At 45.3% G+C, this 15,028-nt stretch overlaps 1 protein-coding gene across 2 annotated transcripts in view; it reads right to left on the reverse strand.

Moving 5' to 3' along the window:
- Positions 1-8,967: 8,967 nt before the first annotated feature.
- The window catches only part of NECTIN1 (nectin cell adhesion molecule 1), a 67,345-nt gene continuing 61,284 nt past the window's right edge, over positions 8,968-15,028 (reverse strand). For both annotated transcript variants that reach the window (XM_045838520.1, XM_045838530.1), the window contains one exon: positions 8,968-13,200. In XM_045838520.1, the coding sequence (XP_045694476.1) occupies positions 12,653-13,200 (548 nt within the window). In that variant the 3' untranslated portion in view covers positions 8,968-12,652. The remainder of the gene's footprint in view (positions 13,201-15,028) is intronic.

The raw sequence follows: 15,028 nt of genomic DNA on the forward strand, positions 1-15,028 counted from the left end.
TAAGAATTGAAAAAACAGTCACATAAAACACAAGATAAAATCAACCAACAACAGCCAGAGAAACCAAACCAAACCAAACCAAACCAACAAACAAACAAACAAAAAACCTCTTGTTGGTTTCTAACTGGCCAGACCAGTTTTTCTGATCTTGCTGGCTTCAGCTGGCTGAGCGGCCTTTGAAATGCTTCTCTCTCTCCCAGCCAGATCTCAGCATGTCTGTCAGGTACCCTGGGCGCTCCGGAACACACTGGTGCGAGAGAGTCAGTCTTCCCGACAACGGTGCGGGAACCCAGCCGTTTTCAGCTCCGTGTTCCCCGCCGAACCGCACTCCAACTGGGTGTTGGCGCCTTTCCCGGCTCACCTGGTAGGGCTGGCTGGAAATCTCTGAGCCACCACTGCAGAAACGCACCCAGCACCATGTCCCTCCCGGGATCAGGATCGCAGCACGCGATTCCGGCCTCCCTATGGGGCGTGAGCCGAGTGCGGCCCGGGTTGTACTCTCCACCGATCTGCACTTCCACTGGGCTAGAGGTGCCTCTGGTCCTGTTGGCTAGAGGCTCTCACTTCTCCCCGGTCTCTGGGCAGATGTTCATATTCCCTGGGCGATTTTTTCTCAGTCCAACTGGCCAATCTGTTCCTTCTAGCAACCCGTTCTCCCCTGGAGTTGCTCACCCCCATATTCGGGGGAGGGAGCAGCAACTTCCCTCTCCCGGGAGCCCTGGGGCAGACGCCAGAGCACTGGGCGGGCCTGGGGTCTGCGCACCCCCAAACCCCGCGCTGATCCCTGGGCCCCTTTTGTCTTGTATCAGACCCCTTACCGTCTGGTGTTCCAGTGAGTGCAATAATTTCTGATGTCCTGCTTTCAAAAGTGATTCGGCAACCCAGCCCACTTGCTCTGCCTCTCCACCGATCCGTGAGTTTCCCCCCTCTTCACAGAAGCCGAGAAAAACACTGCCTAGAGTAAAGCTGCCATCTTCCCTCCGAACTCAAAGTTATTTTTGTTTCAGTAGGTCATCTCATATTTGCTCTACTTTCTTATAATAGTCTTAATCTCTTTATACTCTTATTAATACTGGTTCATTTACTATTGATAGTGGGATTGTGGGGGAGGGAGTTATTTTTGCAGGTGTGGGTTTGTTTCCTGGGCATTGTGGTTTTTTTCTGGCATCACTTCACAGCAACACATAAAATGTGGTGGATGAGCAACCCTCAGTCAACTAGTTAGAGGGAAGGACCTACCAAAGAAAGACCCAACAATAATTAAAACCCAATTACATCCAGAGAACCAGCATAAATGGCATAAAGGGCATCTGAAGAGCATCAAGTTCAGGTGATCAAGGAGAATGTACCACTGAATCTCACAGGACTCCTGCTATAGAAGTTCACACCACGGAGTCAGGAAGTCAAAACAGGTGAATTTAAGAAGCAGAAGCAAAGAAGAAGAGTCTTATAAATAATGGGAATACAAAGAAACAACCCCCAACTGAAATAAAAGGAGAAGTCCTCAGGAACAGTGCTAAATGAAATAGAGGCAAGTCAACTATGAGACACTGAGTTCAAGACAGTAGTTATAAGGAAGCTCAATGAGCTCAGTTACGAGTTACCAAAAACTATAGGGAAACAAGAAGGAATTTACTGCAAATTATAGCAGCATAAAAAGGACATAAATACAATCAACAAGAGCCCATGGGAAATGAAGAATAAATTTCTGAATTTAAGAACACAGTAGAAGGAATCAAAAGCAGGCTAGATGAATCAGAGGATTGAATCAGTGAGCTGGAGGACACGGTAGAAAAAACTCTCAGAAAGAGCAAGGAAAGGAAAAATACTCAAACAGAATGAAGAGGGGTTAAGGGAAATTCAGGACAACATGAAATGCAATAATATCAGTATAATAGGGATACCAGAAGGAGAAGAAGAGGAGCAAGGCATGGAAAACCTGTTTGAAAAAGTAATGATGGAAAACATCCCTAATTTGATGAGAGACAAAGTTACACAAGTCCAGGAAGCAGAGAGTGTCCCAACCAAGAGGAACCCAAAGAGGCCCACTCCAAGACACATCAAAATTGTAATAGTAAAATTCAAAGACAAAGACAGAACCTTAAATGCAGCAAGGGAGAAAAAGCTAGTAACATACTAGGGAGCTCCAATAAGGCTAGTAGCTGAATTCTCAACAGACACACTATAAGCCAGAAGGTAATGGCAAGAAATATTCCAAGTAATGAAAAACAAAGGCCTGCAACCAAGACTACTCTATCCAGGGAGGCTCTCAATTAAAATGGAAGGTGAAGTAAGGAGCTTCCCAGACAAAGGAAGGCTGAAAAAATATACCTACACCAAACCAGCATTGCAAGATATATGCTAAAGGGACTGCTTTAAAAAGAGGAATAAAAAGAGTGAGAGAAACAGTAACACAGGTATGAAGGGGGAAAATTGCAGTGAACAGCACTTATCAATAATAACATTACATGTAAATGAATTAAATGCTCCAATGAAAAGACATAAAGAGGTTGAATGGATAAGAAAACATATCCTGTACATATGCTGCCTACAAGAGACCCACCTCAGAACAGAAGACCTACACAGTCTGAAAGTGAAGAGTTGGAAATAAAATTACAAGTAAATGGATAAGAAAGAAAATTCTGGGTAGCAATACTCGTATCAAACAAAATAGACTTCAAAAGAAAGGCCATAAAAAGAGACACAGAAGGACACTTTATAATACTCAAGGGAAGAATCCATCAGGAAGACATAAATATTGTAAACATATACTGTATTTTTTGGACCATAAGACACACCTAGGTTTTAGAGAAGGAAATTAGGAAAAAAATTTTGAAGCAAAAATGTGGTAAAATACCTAGTAACATAAATAACATAATATTTCACCAATATAAATGTAAACATAACTCAACAGCAGCATTAACAACCATTATTCCTCTCAAATTGGGAAGGGGGTGCATCTTATTGTCCAGAAAATATGGTATGCACCCAACATAGAAGAACCAAAATACATAAGGAAAATCTTGGAGGACTTCAAGAAAGATATAGACAGTAACACAATTATAGCAGGGGATTTTTAACACCCCACTGTCAAAAATGGATAGATCTTCTAAATAAAATATCAACAAATATAGTGTGGAATTGAACGATGCATTAGATCAAATGGACTTAACTGATATATATATAAAGTATCTCTCATTCTAAAGAAGTAAAATACACATTTTAAAATGCACATGAAACATTTGCAAAGATGGACCACATGATAGGACACAAAAGAAGCCTCAACAAAAAAACCCCTGAAATTATATCAAGCATTTTCTCGGACCCCAAGGGCTTGAAGCTAGAACTCAACTTCAAGGAAAAAACTCAAAAATATTGAAACTCATGGAGAATGAATAGAATGTATTAAACAATGAATGGTTTAAGAATGTGATCAAGGAAGAAATCAAAAAGTTTTGGAAACAAATAACAAACAAACAAACAAACAATAGTCCACAATCTATGGGAGACAGTGAAGATAGACTTGAGAGGGAAGTTCATAGTGATACAGGCCTGCCTAAAAAAGACAGAAACATTTCAAATAAACAACCTAACCCTACATCTACAAGAACTGGGGGAACAACAACAAACAAAGGCCAAAGATAGTAGAAGGATATAATCAAGATCAGAGCAGAATTAAATGACATACAGGCTAAAAAAGCAATTCAAAGGATCAATAAATCTAGGAGCTGGTTCTTTGAAAAGATAAACAAAATTGACAAGACTTTTACCACATTCATCAAGAAAAAAAGAGAGAGGACCCAAATAAGCACAATCAGAAATGAAAGAGGAGAGATTACATAGAATATCACAGAAATACAAAGGATTGTAAGAAATTAATATGAACAACTATATGCCAAGAAATTTGAAAACATGGGTGAAATGGACAAATTTCTAGAAAAAGATAATCTTCCAAAAGTGAATAAAGAAGCAGAAAGCCTAAACAGACTGATAACTGCTGGTGAAATTTAAGCAGCAATCAAAATACTCGTGTCACACAAAAACCCTGGAATGAACAGTTTCACAGGAGAATTTTATAAAACATTTAAGGAGGTTAGCTAACCTCTATCTTTCACAGACTATTCCCAAAAAATCCATGAAGATGGAAGACTACCAAACTCTTTTTATTAAGCCAGCATCAAACTAATCCCACAACCAGACAAAGACACAAAAAAGAAAGAAAACATTCGGCCAATATCGCTGATGAACAAAAATGCTAAAGTCCTCAACAAAATATTGACAAACTGCATCCAGCAATACCTCAAGAAGATCATACACCATGATCAAGTGGGATTCATCCCAGTGATGCAAGTATGGTACACTATTTGCAAGTTAATAAACATAAAACATCACATAAACAAAATGAAAGACAAAAACACATGATCATATCAGTAGATGCAGAAAAAGCATTTGATAAAGTACAGTGCCCATTTATGATAAAAACACTCAGCAAAGTGGGAATAGAGGGAGCATTCCTTAACATAATAAAGGCCATATATGAGAAACCTATAATCAATATCATACTCAGCAGACAAAACTTTAAAAAAAAAACCTTCCCACTAAGATCAGGAACAAGACAAGGATGTCTGCTTTCAACACTTCTATTCAACATAGTATTGGAAATTCTGGCCACAGTGATCAAACAAGAAAAAGAAATAAAATGCATCTAAATTGGAAAGGAGGAAGCAAAACTGTCATGGTTTGCAGATGACATGATAGTGTACATAGAAAACCCTATAGATTCCACCAAAAAACTACTCAACCTAATAAATGAATTTGGCAAAATATTGAGATACAAAGTCAATATTCAGAAATCAAAGGCATTTTTGTACACCAACAACGAAATATCAGAAACACAAATCAGGAAAAAAATCCTGTTTGCTATAGCAGCAAGAAAAATAACTAACCAAGGAGGTAAAAGACCTGTACTCAGAAAACGACACAACATTGAGGAAAGAAATTAAGGAAGGCACAAACAAATGGAAGCATACACCATGTTAATGGATTGGAAGAACTAACATTATCAAAATGTCCGTACTATCCAAAGCAATTTATAGAAAAATGTAATCCCTATTAAAATACCAATGACATTCTTCACAGATATAGAACACACATTTCAAAAATTTATATGGGACCATAAATGACCCCAAATAGCTGCAGCAATTTTGAGAAAGAAGAACAAAGTGGGAGGGATCACAATACCTGACATCAAACTATATTACAAGGCCATGGTAATCAAAACAGTCTGGTACTGGCATAAGAACAGACAAATAGATCAATGGAACACAATAGACAGCCAAGAAATAAACCAAAGTTTCTATGGTCAATTATGTTCAACACAGCAGGCAGAAGCATAAAATGGAATAAAAATAGCCTCTTCAACAAATGGTGTTGGGAGATCTGGACAGCTACATGCAAAAAATCAAACTCGATAACCATACACAAAAATAAACTCAAGGTGGATAAAAGACTTAAATATACAAGTCATGGCACCACAAAATCCTAGAGGAGAACAGGTAGGACAATCAGATATTCCACACAGCCTTATTTCATCAATATGTCCCCTAGGACAAGAGATATAAAGGAAAGAATAAACAAAGGACTTCATCAAAATAAAAAGCTTCTGCACTGTTAAAAAAACATTAGCAAAATGAAAAGGGAACCAAGTGTATGGAAAAATACATTTGCCAATGATACCTCAGAGAAGGGGTATCTCCAAAATATATAAAGAACTCATATGACTTCACTCCAGGAAGACAAACAACCCAACTGAAAAATGGCCAAAGGATCTAAACAGACACTTCTCCAAGGAGGACATACAGAGGGCCCAGAGACATATGAAAGGATGCTCGGCATCACTAGCCATCAGAGATGCAAATTAAAACCACAATGAGACATCACTTCACAATAGTCAGAATGGTCATCATACACAAATCAACAAACAATAAATGCTGGTGAGGTTGCAGAGGAAAAGTAACCCTGGTACATTGTTGGTGGGAATGCAGACTGGTGTAGCCATCGTGGAAAACAGTATGGAGTTTCCTCAGAAAACTAAAGATGGAACTGCTGCCCTGGCTGGTGTAGCTCAGTGGATTGAGCACAGGCTGAGAACCAGAGGGTCACTGGTTTGATTTCCAGTCAGGGTACACATCTGGGTTGCAGGCCAGGTCCCTAGTAGGGGTTGCACAAGAGGCAACCACACACTGATATTTCTCTCCCTCTCTCCTTCCCTTTCCTTCTCTCTAAAAATAAATAAATAAATAATTTTTAAAATAAAATAAAAAATAAAAATGGAGCTGCTTTTTGATCCAGCAATTCCACCAATGGGATTAAACCCTAAGAATCCTGAAACACTAATTCTAAAGAACCTATGCACCCCATTGTTCATAGCAGCAGAATTTACATTAGCCAAGTACTGGAAGCAACCTAGCTGCCCATCAGTAAATGAGTGAGTAAAAAAAATGTGGCACATTTACACAATGGAAAACTATGCAGCAGAAAGAAAGAAGGAGCTCCTACCTTTTGCTACAGCATGGATGGAACTGGAGAACATTATGCTGAGTGAAATAAGCTACGCAATCAAAGACAAATAACATATAATCTTACCTATAAGTAGAACCTAATGAACAGAACAAACAAGCAAGGAAAATATAACCAGAAACATTGAAATAAAACACTGACAGTAACCTGAATTACTCCTTTCAAACCTCCTTCCACTGCAGGAGGAGGGAGATAATGGTGGAAAGAAGGAAGAGGAGTTGTTAGGGAACATGTACAAAGGACCCATGGACTAAGTAAAGGGGGGTAGGATGGAGGGTTGTAGATGGGGATGGGTGGGACAGGGGAAAGTGGTGACAGGAAAATGGAAACAACTGTATTCCAACAACAGTAATAAAAAAGAACTAATATAAGATACTAAATTCTCAATTGGCCCGGAATACTCTTAACTTATCCATGGTCTGAAGAACTCATATACATCCTTCCAAGCCCAGAGGAAATGTCACCTCATCCATCAAACCTCTCAGACCTTCCAAAACAAAAGTAGCCATTCCTGTTCTGTGCTACCTTAGTGTTTTATGCACAGCACTGCTTCAGCCCACACCCAGCACTGCAAAGGCTGTTTTGGAATTTGAGACTCCTGTAGGATCTGAACTCTTTAAGAGTAGGGACTCTGGGTGAGACTGTCAAAATATCACACAGCATATGGCCCTGGGTGACCAATTGAATGAATGAATGCATAAGTGAATAAATATATCCCTCAATTTATGAAGTTAATTCCTTTAACCATGTGTAACCAGAGAGGGTAAGGTAAGGAGGATGGGAGAGAAGCCTCCATAGTATCCAGAGAGAAGAACTCTAACCACCCAGACATCTTAGTCCTGGATCCACAGCTGAGGTAGGGTGATGGTGGGCACACCCCAGGTGGGTTTTGTCCCTAGGGCATCCAGCTTTTGGTTGTCTGCTCTGTTGAGTGTTGGTTGGGTGGGGAGCTGGGGACAAGAGTTAAGATTTGAGTGGAAGGAGCCTAACTAGCAGAAAGTTCTTTCTACACTTAGCTCAAGGAGAAGCTAAATATGCTCTGGGCTCCTAGTATCCTGGGGCAAGGGACCAGGTCTGGATTTACCAGCCCAGAGAGGCTGTGCCTGGGACTAATTGGCTTGCCCTCCTTCCACTATAGGAGGAAATCTTAATTTTATGGAATGTTCTAGTTAAATGCCAATTAGGACACTGTGTCCACTGCTCTCTTCCAATACATTAATAATGTAATTAGCACTCATTGCCTGTATAAATTAAAAATTAACTTAAAGGGGCAGCCTAGAAAACTGAGAAAGTAACCACTTAATCAATTTGCATTTCATTCAAGTATCAACATCTAAATATAATCTAGGGTGTTGGATTCGGCCTTCCAGTGAGGGGCCCAGCCAGCTGCCAACAGCTGCTCACTTCTTCATGCCTGATTCCACCTGCCCTAGGCTCTACCTCCTGTCCCAATCCTAGGTGTAAAGAATGCGGCCTTGCCCCAGATTGGACCAGAAGGGCTGTCTGCTAGGCAGACACCTTGGCTTCCAACATCCCCACTCCCTTTTCTCAGGGTTGTAGTTGTGAATTTCAGCAAAGGGAAATGCTACTGGGATGGCTGAGAGCCATCACTGAAGCTCCTACCATTCTCATCCCAGGATTGATTTGTCCTGCATTCCAGCACAGGAGATGGGAAGCAGATGGTACAGGAGTAAGGAGGGGTAGGTAACTAAGGAACTGCAAGAACTTCCCTGCAACCAGTGCCTTGGAGAGATAGGAGCTGGTTCTTAGAGAGAGCATTCAGGGGATGAAGCCTGGCAGTATCCTCAAAACAGATGAAAGGATACGCTCCCATCACTTACCTGTCTCAAGGAATCTAACACAATGGTTGTGACACTGCTTGCTTTCTTATCCAAATAACCACAGGAGGAAGAAGCAGAACAGTGGGGAGTAAGGGAGTATAGAGAGAAGGGGAAATGAGAGGGCCTTATTGGGATCTATGCAGCTCTGGGGCAGGAGGGCAGAGGATTCCATTGTCCAACCTCTCAGGTCAGGCAACCTTAAAGGCCTCCCTGCCCAAGCCTGCAGGAGCCAAGTCCTCTGAGTGCTGCTATCCAAAGTCTTTTTGTGAAAGATGGTTCAATAGCAACCAGGAGCTGCAGGTGAGGACAAAGGCTGGATCAGTACATTCTCCCTTGGAGCTCTTGCAAGATGGTGAGCTAGGATGTGATGCAGGGGTTTGCATCACTGCCCCAGAACCATGGAGTCTGAACATGGGGTGGAGGCTCCCTTCCCTTCACCATGGTGCTGGGCAAGTCTCCAGTTCTGCCCTGTCCCCATTCCCCATGGCTGCTGAGAGGAAGGGCACAGCCACTCCAGGGAGATAGAAGTGACACAAGGCAGCCAGCATTGTTTTAAACATTTATTATAAAAAAGAGTACATTTTTTCCTCAGTACATTTTTCAACCCATTATTATTTTTTTAAATACAAGTAAAAGAGGGTGATGCAAACACCCCCAGGTCAGAACCAGGAGAATCTCCTGGGCCATCCCTAGTACCAAAGATGAAAATGGGGACAAAGAAACTGAAGCAAAGTGTGTGCCTAACACTCAGAGGGAGAATGTGGCAGCTTTTCCTGGATTTTGTTTTCATTTATACAAAAAAGAAAACCATTTTTTTTCCAGCCAAGTATCCCATTCCTCATAGCAGTAGTGGGAAGAGCAGCAGCACCAGTGGGCAGAGTTCCTCTGGCCTTACACTTGGGTGGTGGCGGTACAGGCCTCCTTCCCAGACACCCATGGGCAGAGCATGTTACCCTGTGGATGTGTGGGGCCTGGGAGAGACCTACCTGCTGCTCACCAGGAGAGGGTTATTGGTGGCAGTCAGACTGCAGAGGACTCTCTGTCTGGCCCCTAGGAGACCTGAGGGCAATCTCCTTCTCCAAGGTGAGTTGCCCCACCCACCTAACACAATCCCTGGTTCCTCTGTTTGGAGGATGGCAGAATTATTGCGCCAGTGATTTGGGCACACAGGAGGGGGTTGGCAGAGGGGCACATGTCCAAGAGACACAACTCCTGTAAGTCTGCCTTATGGCCTAAACACTGGGAAATCATTGTCTTGTTCTCAAGGATTTCAGTAGCACCAGCCCATTCCCCTGCCATGCCTGAGAGTGTGAGTGTATGCCTCTGCCTGTGCTGGGGTCTGTATTCCCCATGTGCTTTTGGGCTGGGCCTCAGGTGGCTGCACGTGCATTCCCATGCTGCTACCTTTCAGATTTTTCTGATAGAAGGGGCTCAGAGATTCTATTACACATTAGATAATCAAAATCTTAAGGAAATATACAGATGGAGCAGGGGCTGGGCAAGGGCAGGGAGGGCAAGAAGAGGCAGGATGACAACTGGAAAGCTCTTGGCACAATGAATACCAAGTTTATTTCATTTCCAGCAAGGGAAGAAGCTTAGCTCATGCTGGTATCACAGAGGAGAACATCCTCTTCTTTCTGATCGGCCACATCTTCCCTTTGCTAGAGGCTGTGTCTGTAGGCCCAGCAGCAATGCTTACATGCTCACAAACTTGGGGCACAGAAAACTCATCTCTCCAGCCCAAGTGCTGACCCCTGCCTCAAGCCCACTCTTGGCCTTGGGGAGCAGTTTCCCTGTTGGTAATGCTGCAATTGGATTCTGGGCTAGGCAGGAGCTCCCATGCAGCCAGTGCATGTGGCATAGGCATAACAATTTGTGCTTTGTTTGGGTGGAAGGTGTGGAGGTGTCTTAAGGGGGACTCAGTGCTGGGTCCCCCTTTGGCTGGGCCTGGGGGCCTTCTAAGTCCATCATAAAGTAAGAAATAGGGGTTGGCAGTGCAGGTTCAGGTCAACACAGGAGGAATCCTTTTGGTCTTATGGTTTCAAGGGGACAGAGAATGACTTTACCAGGCAGGTCCCTGGGATTTCCTCCTGCCTAGGGGCAAGGAAACCAGGCACAGGAGTCAGAGTGGCATGAGGTGAGATGGGCAGTGATATGACATGGAAAAGGTCCTTTGCCTTGGGGGGACAATAACACTGCTGGGAGAAACAGCCCATGTCCTCCACCCCTCCTCTGCCCTGTGGCTAGTAAGACCCCAGAATTTTCTCCCCCAACCGCACTCTATCCAGTACTCTCAATGCCAAGAGGGGAGAATGGCCCCAGGGCTGGCATGGCTTCAGAATTCTGCTACATGGCTACTGGGTGGCCTAGACTGGGGCTAGGGCAATGGGGGCCGGGTGAGGGCGGCCCACATGGTGGGCCCAGGGTTGCCAGGACAGAGATAGAGCTGGTTAGGGGTCTAACAGCAGCACCAGGAAGAAATGGGGTAGAGGATGGAGCTGGGAGCTTTCCTAGGAAGCCTATGGCAGAGATGGCTAGTGTCCATGGTAAACAGAGTGGTCTGTCCCCTACCCCCAACAGCTGCCATCCCATAGAGCTCCTGACACCCTGGGCTGATTTAACCAGAATCCTAATGGGCAGGCATGAACCTGCCTCTCCCATCACAAGATCTTTCTTATCTAGAGTGCCAGGAGTGAGGTATAGGGGGCAATGAATATAGATGGAGGAACTGAGGCACTTTGAGCTAAGGGAACTGAGAGGGCTGGGAGGACACTCCCTCCATTTTAGAGATGAGAAGACTGAGTCTTGGGTGACTGACAGGAACTCAGAAGTCCATTCAAGGGGGAAATCTACAACTCAAAGGGAAAACTTCTCCAAGGTGTCCCTCACCCAGAACAAAGGCCAGGAATAGCTAACAGGAAGTAGAGAGTGGTGAGCAGGAGCAAGTAGGAGCTTCTGACTCAGCATCCCTGGTTCCCCTATTCCTCTTGCACTTTCTGGCCTTCGTGGGTGAGGTGCTACCTACACCCTTCAGAGTCTGTGACTGTATTTGCAGAGCTTCTATCACAGGGCTTCCTCCCTATACCCTCCACCTGGGTACTTGTTCACCTCTAACTCCAAGAGGCATTTCCCTTCTGGCATGCCAGCCCTGACTCCCCAAGAGAATCAAGAGTTGCTAGCACTGAATAGATAAGAAAAATCTGAGAAACTACCATGCCAGAGAAGCAGTTTAGGGCCAGCCTGAGATACTAGGTGGAGGCATTGGGGACCTAGTCTCAGCTATCCTAAAGGCTTCTGAAGGCCTCTCCACTGTCAGGGGGGAATGGGAAAGAAATGGAACAGAAAGGGGCAAGCCTTGGTCAGTATCCAGCCTGGGTAAAGTATGTATTTTTGGGGGTGCACAGAAGCAGACATGAGTGGTGTGTGTGTATGTGGGTATGTGTCTGTCAGTAGAGCTGTGGGAAGTGTGGGTCAGAGTACACCTTGGAGTCCCATTCTGTGGGGAGCCAATGGGTAAAGAAGAGGGTCACTTAGGACATTACTCTCTAGGATAACAAGGAAAAAAAAAACAACCTCATGAGGAAAACACACTGCCTAAGGCCCCAGGGGGACCTCAACTCTATTCAACCTGATTTACCCAGACAACCCTGGGTGCTTCAGAAGTCACACCTCACACCCTACCTCTTGGGTGAAACTTCTGTCTAGACTGGGGTTCAAATTCCCAGCTGTGTCAGCTCATGTTGGGGGTGTTGAGTTCCCTCTTCTTGGGAACAAAGGAGCAGTATCTGGGGGTAAGGCTTTTCCTCTGGGAGGCCCTGCAGCCTCCTGCCCCCAGTGGAGAGAACACAGAGAAATTCCAGTGTTGGGACAGGGGAGGGCTGGCTCCACAAACCCTGGAGAGACAGATGCCTAGGTACACAAGGTAAGAATTGGCATCTTGTACAAAGGGCAGGAGGCTGCAGTTAGGGAGGAAAGGTACAGGAATATCAAAGCCATAGCGAGCATGACACCATGAGGAGAACAGGGGACAGGGAGGGAATCAAAACAAAGCAGGTGGTATTTGCCCTGAACTCCCTGGCTCCCTGGGAGTAAGGAGCTGGCTTTGGGTAGTTGGGTGAGTCTCTTATCAGTTTGTGGAGGATTTGGCAGTGAGGGGTAAGTGGAAGAAAGGCAGGGGGTGTATGGGTAGGGGCTGGGGAGAAGGGGTGAAGACAGAGGCTCTAGAGAGGAGACTACACATACCATTCCTTCTTGGAAATAAAAGACCCATCATTCTGAGAAACCATGTTCTCGGCCAAGTCCAGCTGCTCAGGGTCATACTGGTAGCCCAGAGTCCGGTCCCCATAGCTGTCCTGATGGGCTTCGGACTCATCCACTGTGAAGTAGGGCCGCTTGGCATCCTCGTCGTATTTGGGATGAGTGCCTCCCACCTTGCGTTCACCCCCTCCACCACCCTCTTCCTCCTCTTCCTCCTCATAGCTGCTCCCTCCTAGTGGGCCGGCCTTCTTCTCGTCATCTGAGTCATCAGGGTACTGCAGGTTCTGGGCCATGGGTGGGTGATGCTGGGGGATGCCCGCCTTGCTGTAGCCATTGCCATACACATGCTTCTTTGTGCTGTAGTCACCCTTGAAGGTGTGACGGCGCCGGCGCAGGGCCATCACAATCCCGCCAACCACGATAAGCACCAGCAGGATACTCCCTGCCACACCCCCAATGATGGCCGTGGGTACTGGGCCGGCCCGCCGCCCATGTTCAGGAGGAGATGGGGTGTAGGGGAATTCTGGGGGAAGAAAAGAGGTGGAGGGACAGTGTCAGTGTCTGCTCAGTGGAAGGGAGTGAGGAAGGTAGGGGAGGGAAAGGCCAGGAGGTGAGCCCAAGGGCAGCTCCAGTTCCTCCACAATCCTCCCCTCCAGGAGCCCATTGTGCAGAGTGTCAGGAGCTGGAGTGAGAGAAGAGAGGCAGAGAGCGCTGTGCAGTCTCATAGCCTCCATGCTAACTTTCTCCTTGGATGTGGTGCAAGCTCAGATCATCCTCATTAGAAGTGTAGGGAGGCACAGGTGCCAGACTAGTATTCCCTAGATGCAGTCACTATCATGACACCCCGTGCAGTAGGTGTACTATTAATTTCCATTTAACACACAGGGAGCAGAGGCTTAGAGAGGAAAAATAACACCCATGGCCATCAACCAATGATGCAATGTTGGTTCTCTTACATGACATGCCTGTGCAAATGTCACTACTGTCCCTCTGTCCAATACCTGCTGGTCACTGGGTGCCACCTGATTGCATCTGCTCCTAGGGTACAAGAAAGAGGACAGGTTCTCAGGTCCTGGCTCCACACATGCCCATGAGTGTCAGAAACCAAGGTTGTGGTTGTTGGTTATGGCCAGGCCTTGCAGGGCAAGGTAGAGGCTAGGGATATAATCAGCCTGGGCAATTAGCATAAGATGCTTAGAATGGATGTGTAGAAATGGAGCGTGAGAGCAAAGGAGTATATAGTGAAGATGACACATATACTCAGAGGGCACGTACACGGGCACACACCCCTCTGCTCACAGTGAGCCTGTATGCCTATGCTGATGTGATGAGTATGTCTGTACAAATATGTTCATACTGAGGAAAGAGTGAAAACAAAATGCAGGAAAGATGAAAAAAAAAGAGAAAAGAAACAGGAGGAAGGGAAGAGAAGGCTGGGTGGGTGACTCTTTGCCAGTGGGGCAAACCCAGGGGCCTAGAAGAAGCTGAGGGAGGTGGTTGCCACCATCACCACAGGGTGGCACCAGAGACCACAGCTAGCCTAGCTCAAGAGCTGGTGGGCAAATTTGGAGGCTCAGTGCCCATGCTCTCACCCCTTCTTTCTTCAGGCCATGGTAAGGGGTTGATTTGAGCATCATTCAGCCTCTGAGAATTGGTTTCTGCCAGCTTACCACTCCCTGATTCAGCTTCACTCAGTTCATGGGAATCCTGCTCCTCCTATTTGACATTTCCTTCTCCCAGAGGTGGGTCTCCCATGTGTGTGAGAGTGTGCAGTGTTATCTGTAGTGGGTACAGAGCAGGGCAGAGTTCCAGAAAAGAAAAGTAAAGGCCTTCCAGGAGTTCAGGTGGGAAGGGCTAATGAAAACACTGGGGCCTAAGAAGGGGAGGCTATTTGCTCAGGCACACTGCTGAGCTAGGGCTACCTAGATGCTTCTCTATGTGTGTTCCTGGCTTCTTCACATGCAGGATTTGGCAGAGAGAAGAAGTTCAACTACTTGTTACCACTGTGTCCTCAGTGCAGCACCCCAAGTGGCTACCCAATAAATATTTATTGAATATTTGTCCTCACTGCCTACTTCCAGAGCAGTATCCCTGAGAACATCAAGACTCCTCTGGTTCACCAGGTCTCATCAGTTTACTGCCTTTAAAGGGGCTGCAGCCTTGTTCCCCATGAGGTGGTAGCTGCCTCCATAAGGGGAACCCAAGAGGCAGCTGGCCTCTTCTATACTTTCTACCTGCCTGTTAGATACCTCTTCAGTTCTCACCCCATATGGGAATGCTCTCTCCTCTCTTCACTTGCTCCATCCACTCTCCTATCCACTCAATCATCCATCCATCTATCCATCCACCCA

Source organism: Phyllostomus hastatus, unplaced genomic scaffold (assembly GCF_019186645.2).
Source record: "Phyllostomus hastatus isolate PE091 unplaced genomic scaffold, TTU_PhHast_1.1 phas_contig_113, whole genome shotgun sequence".
Lineage (NCBI taxonomy): Eukaryota > Metazoa > Chordata > Mammalia > Chiroptera > Phyllostomidae > Phyllostomus > Phyllostomus hastatus.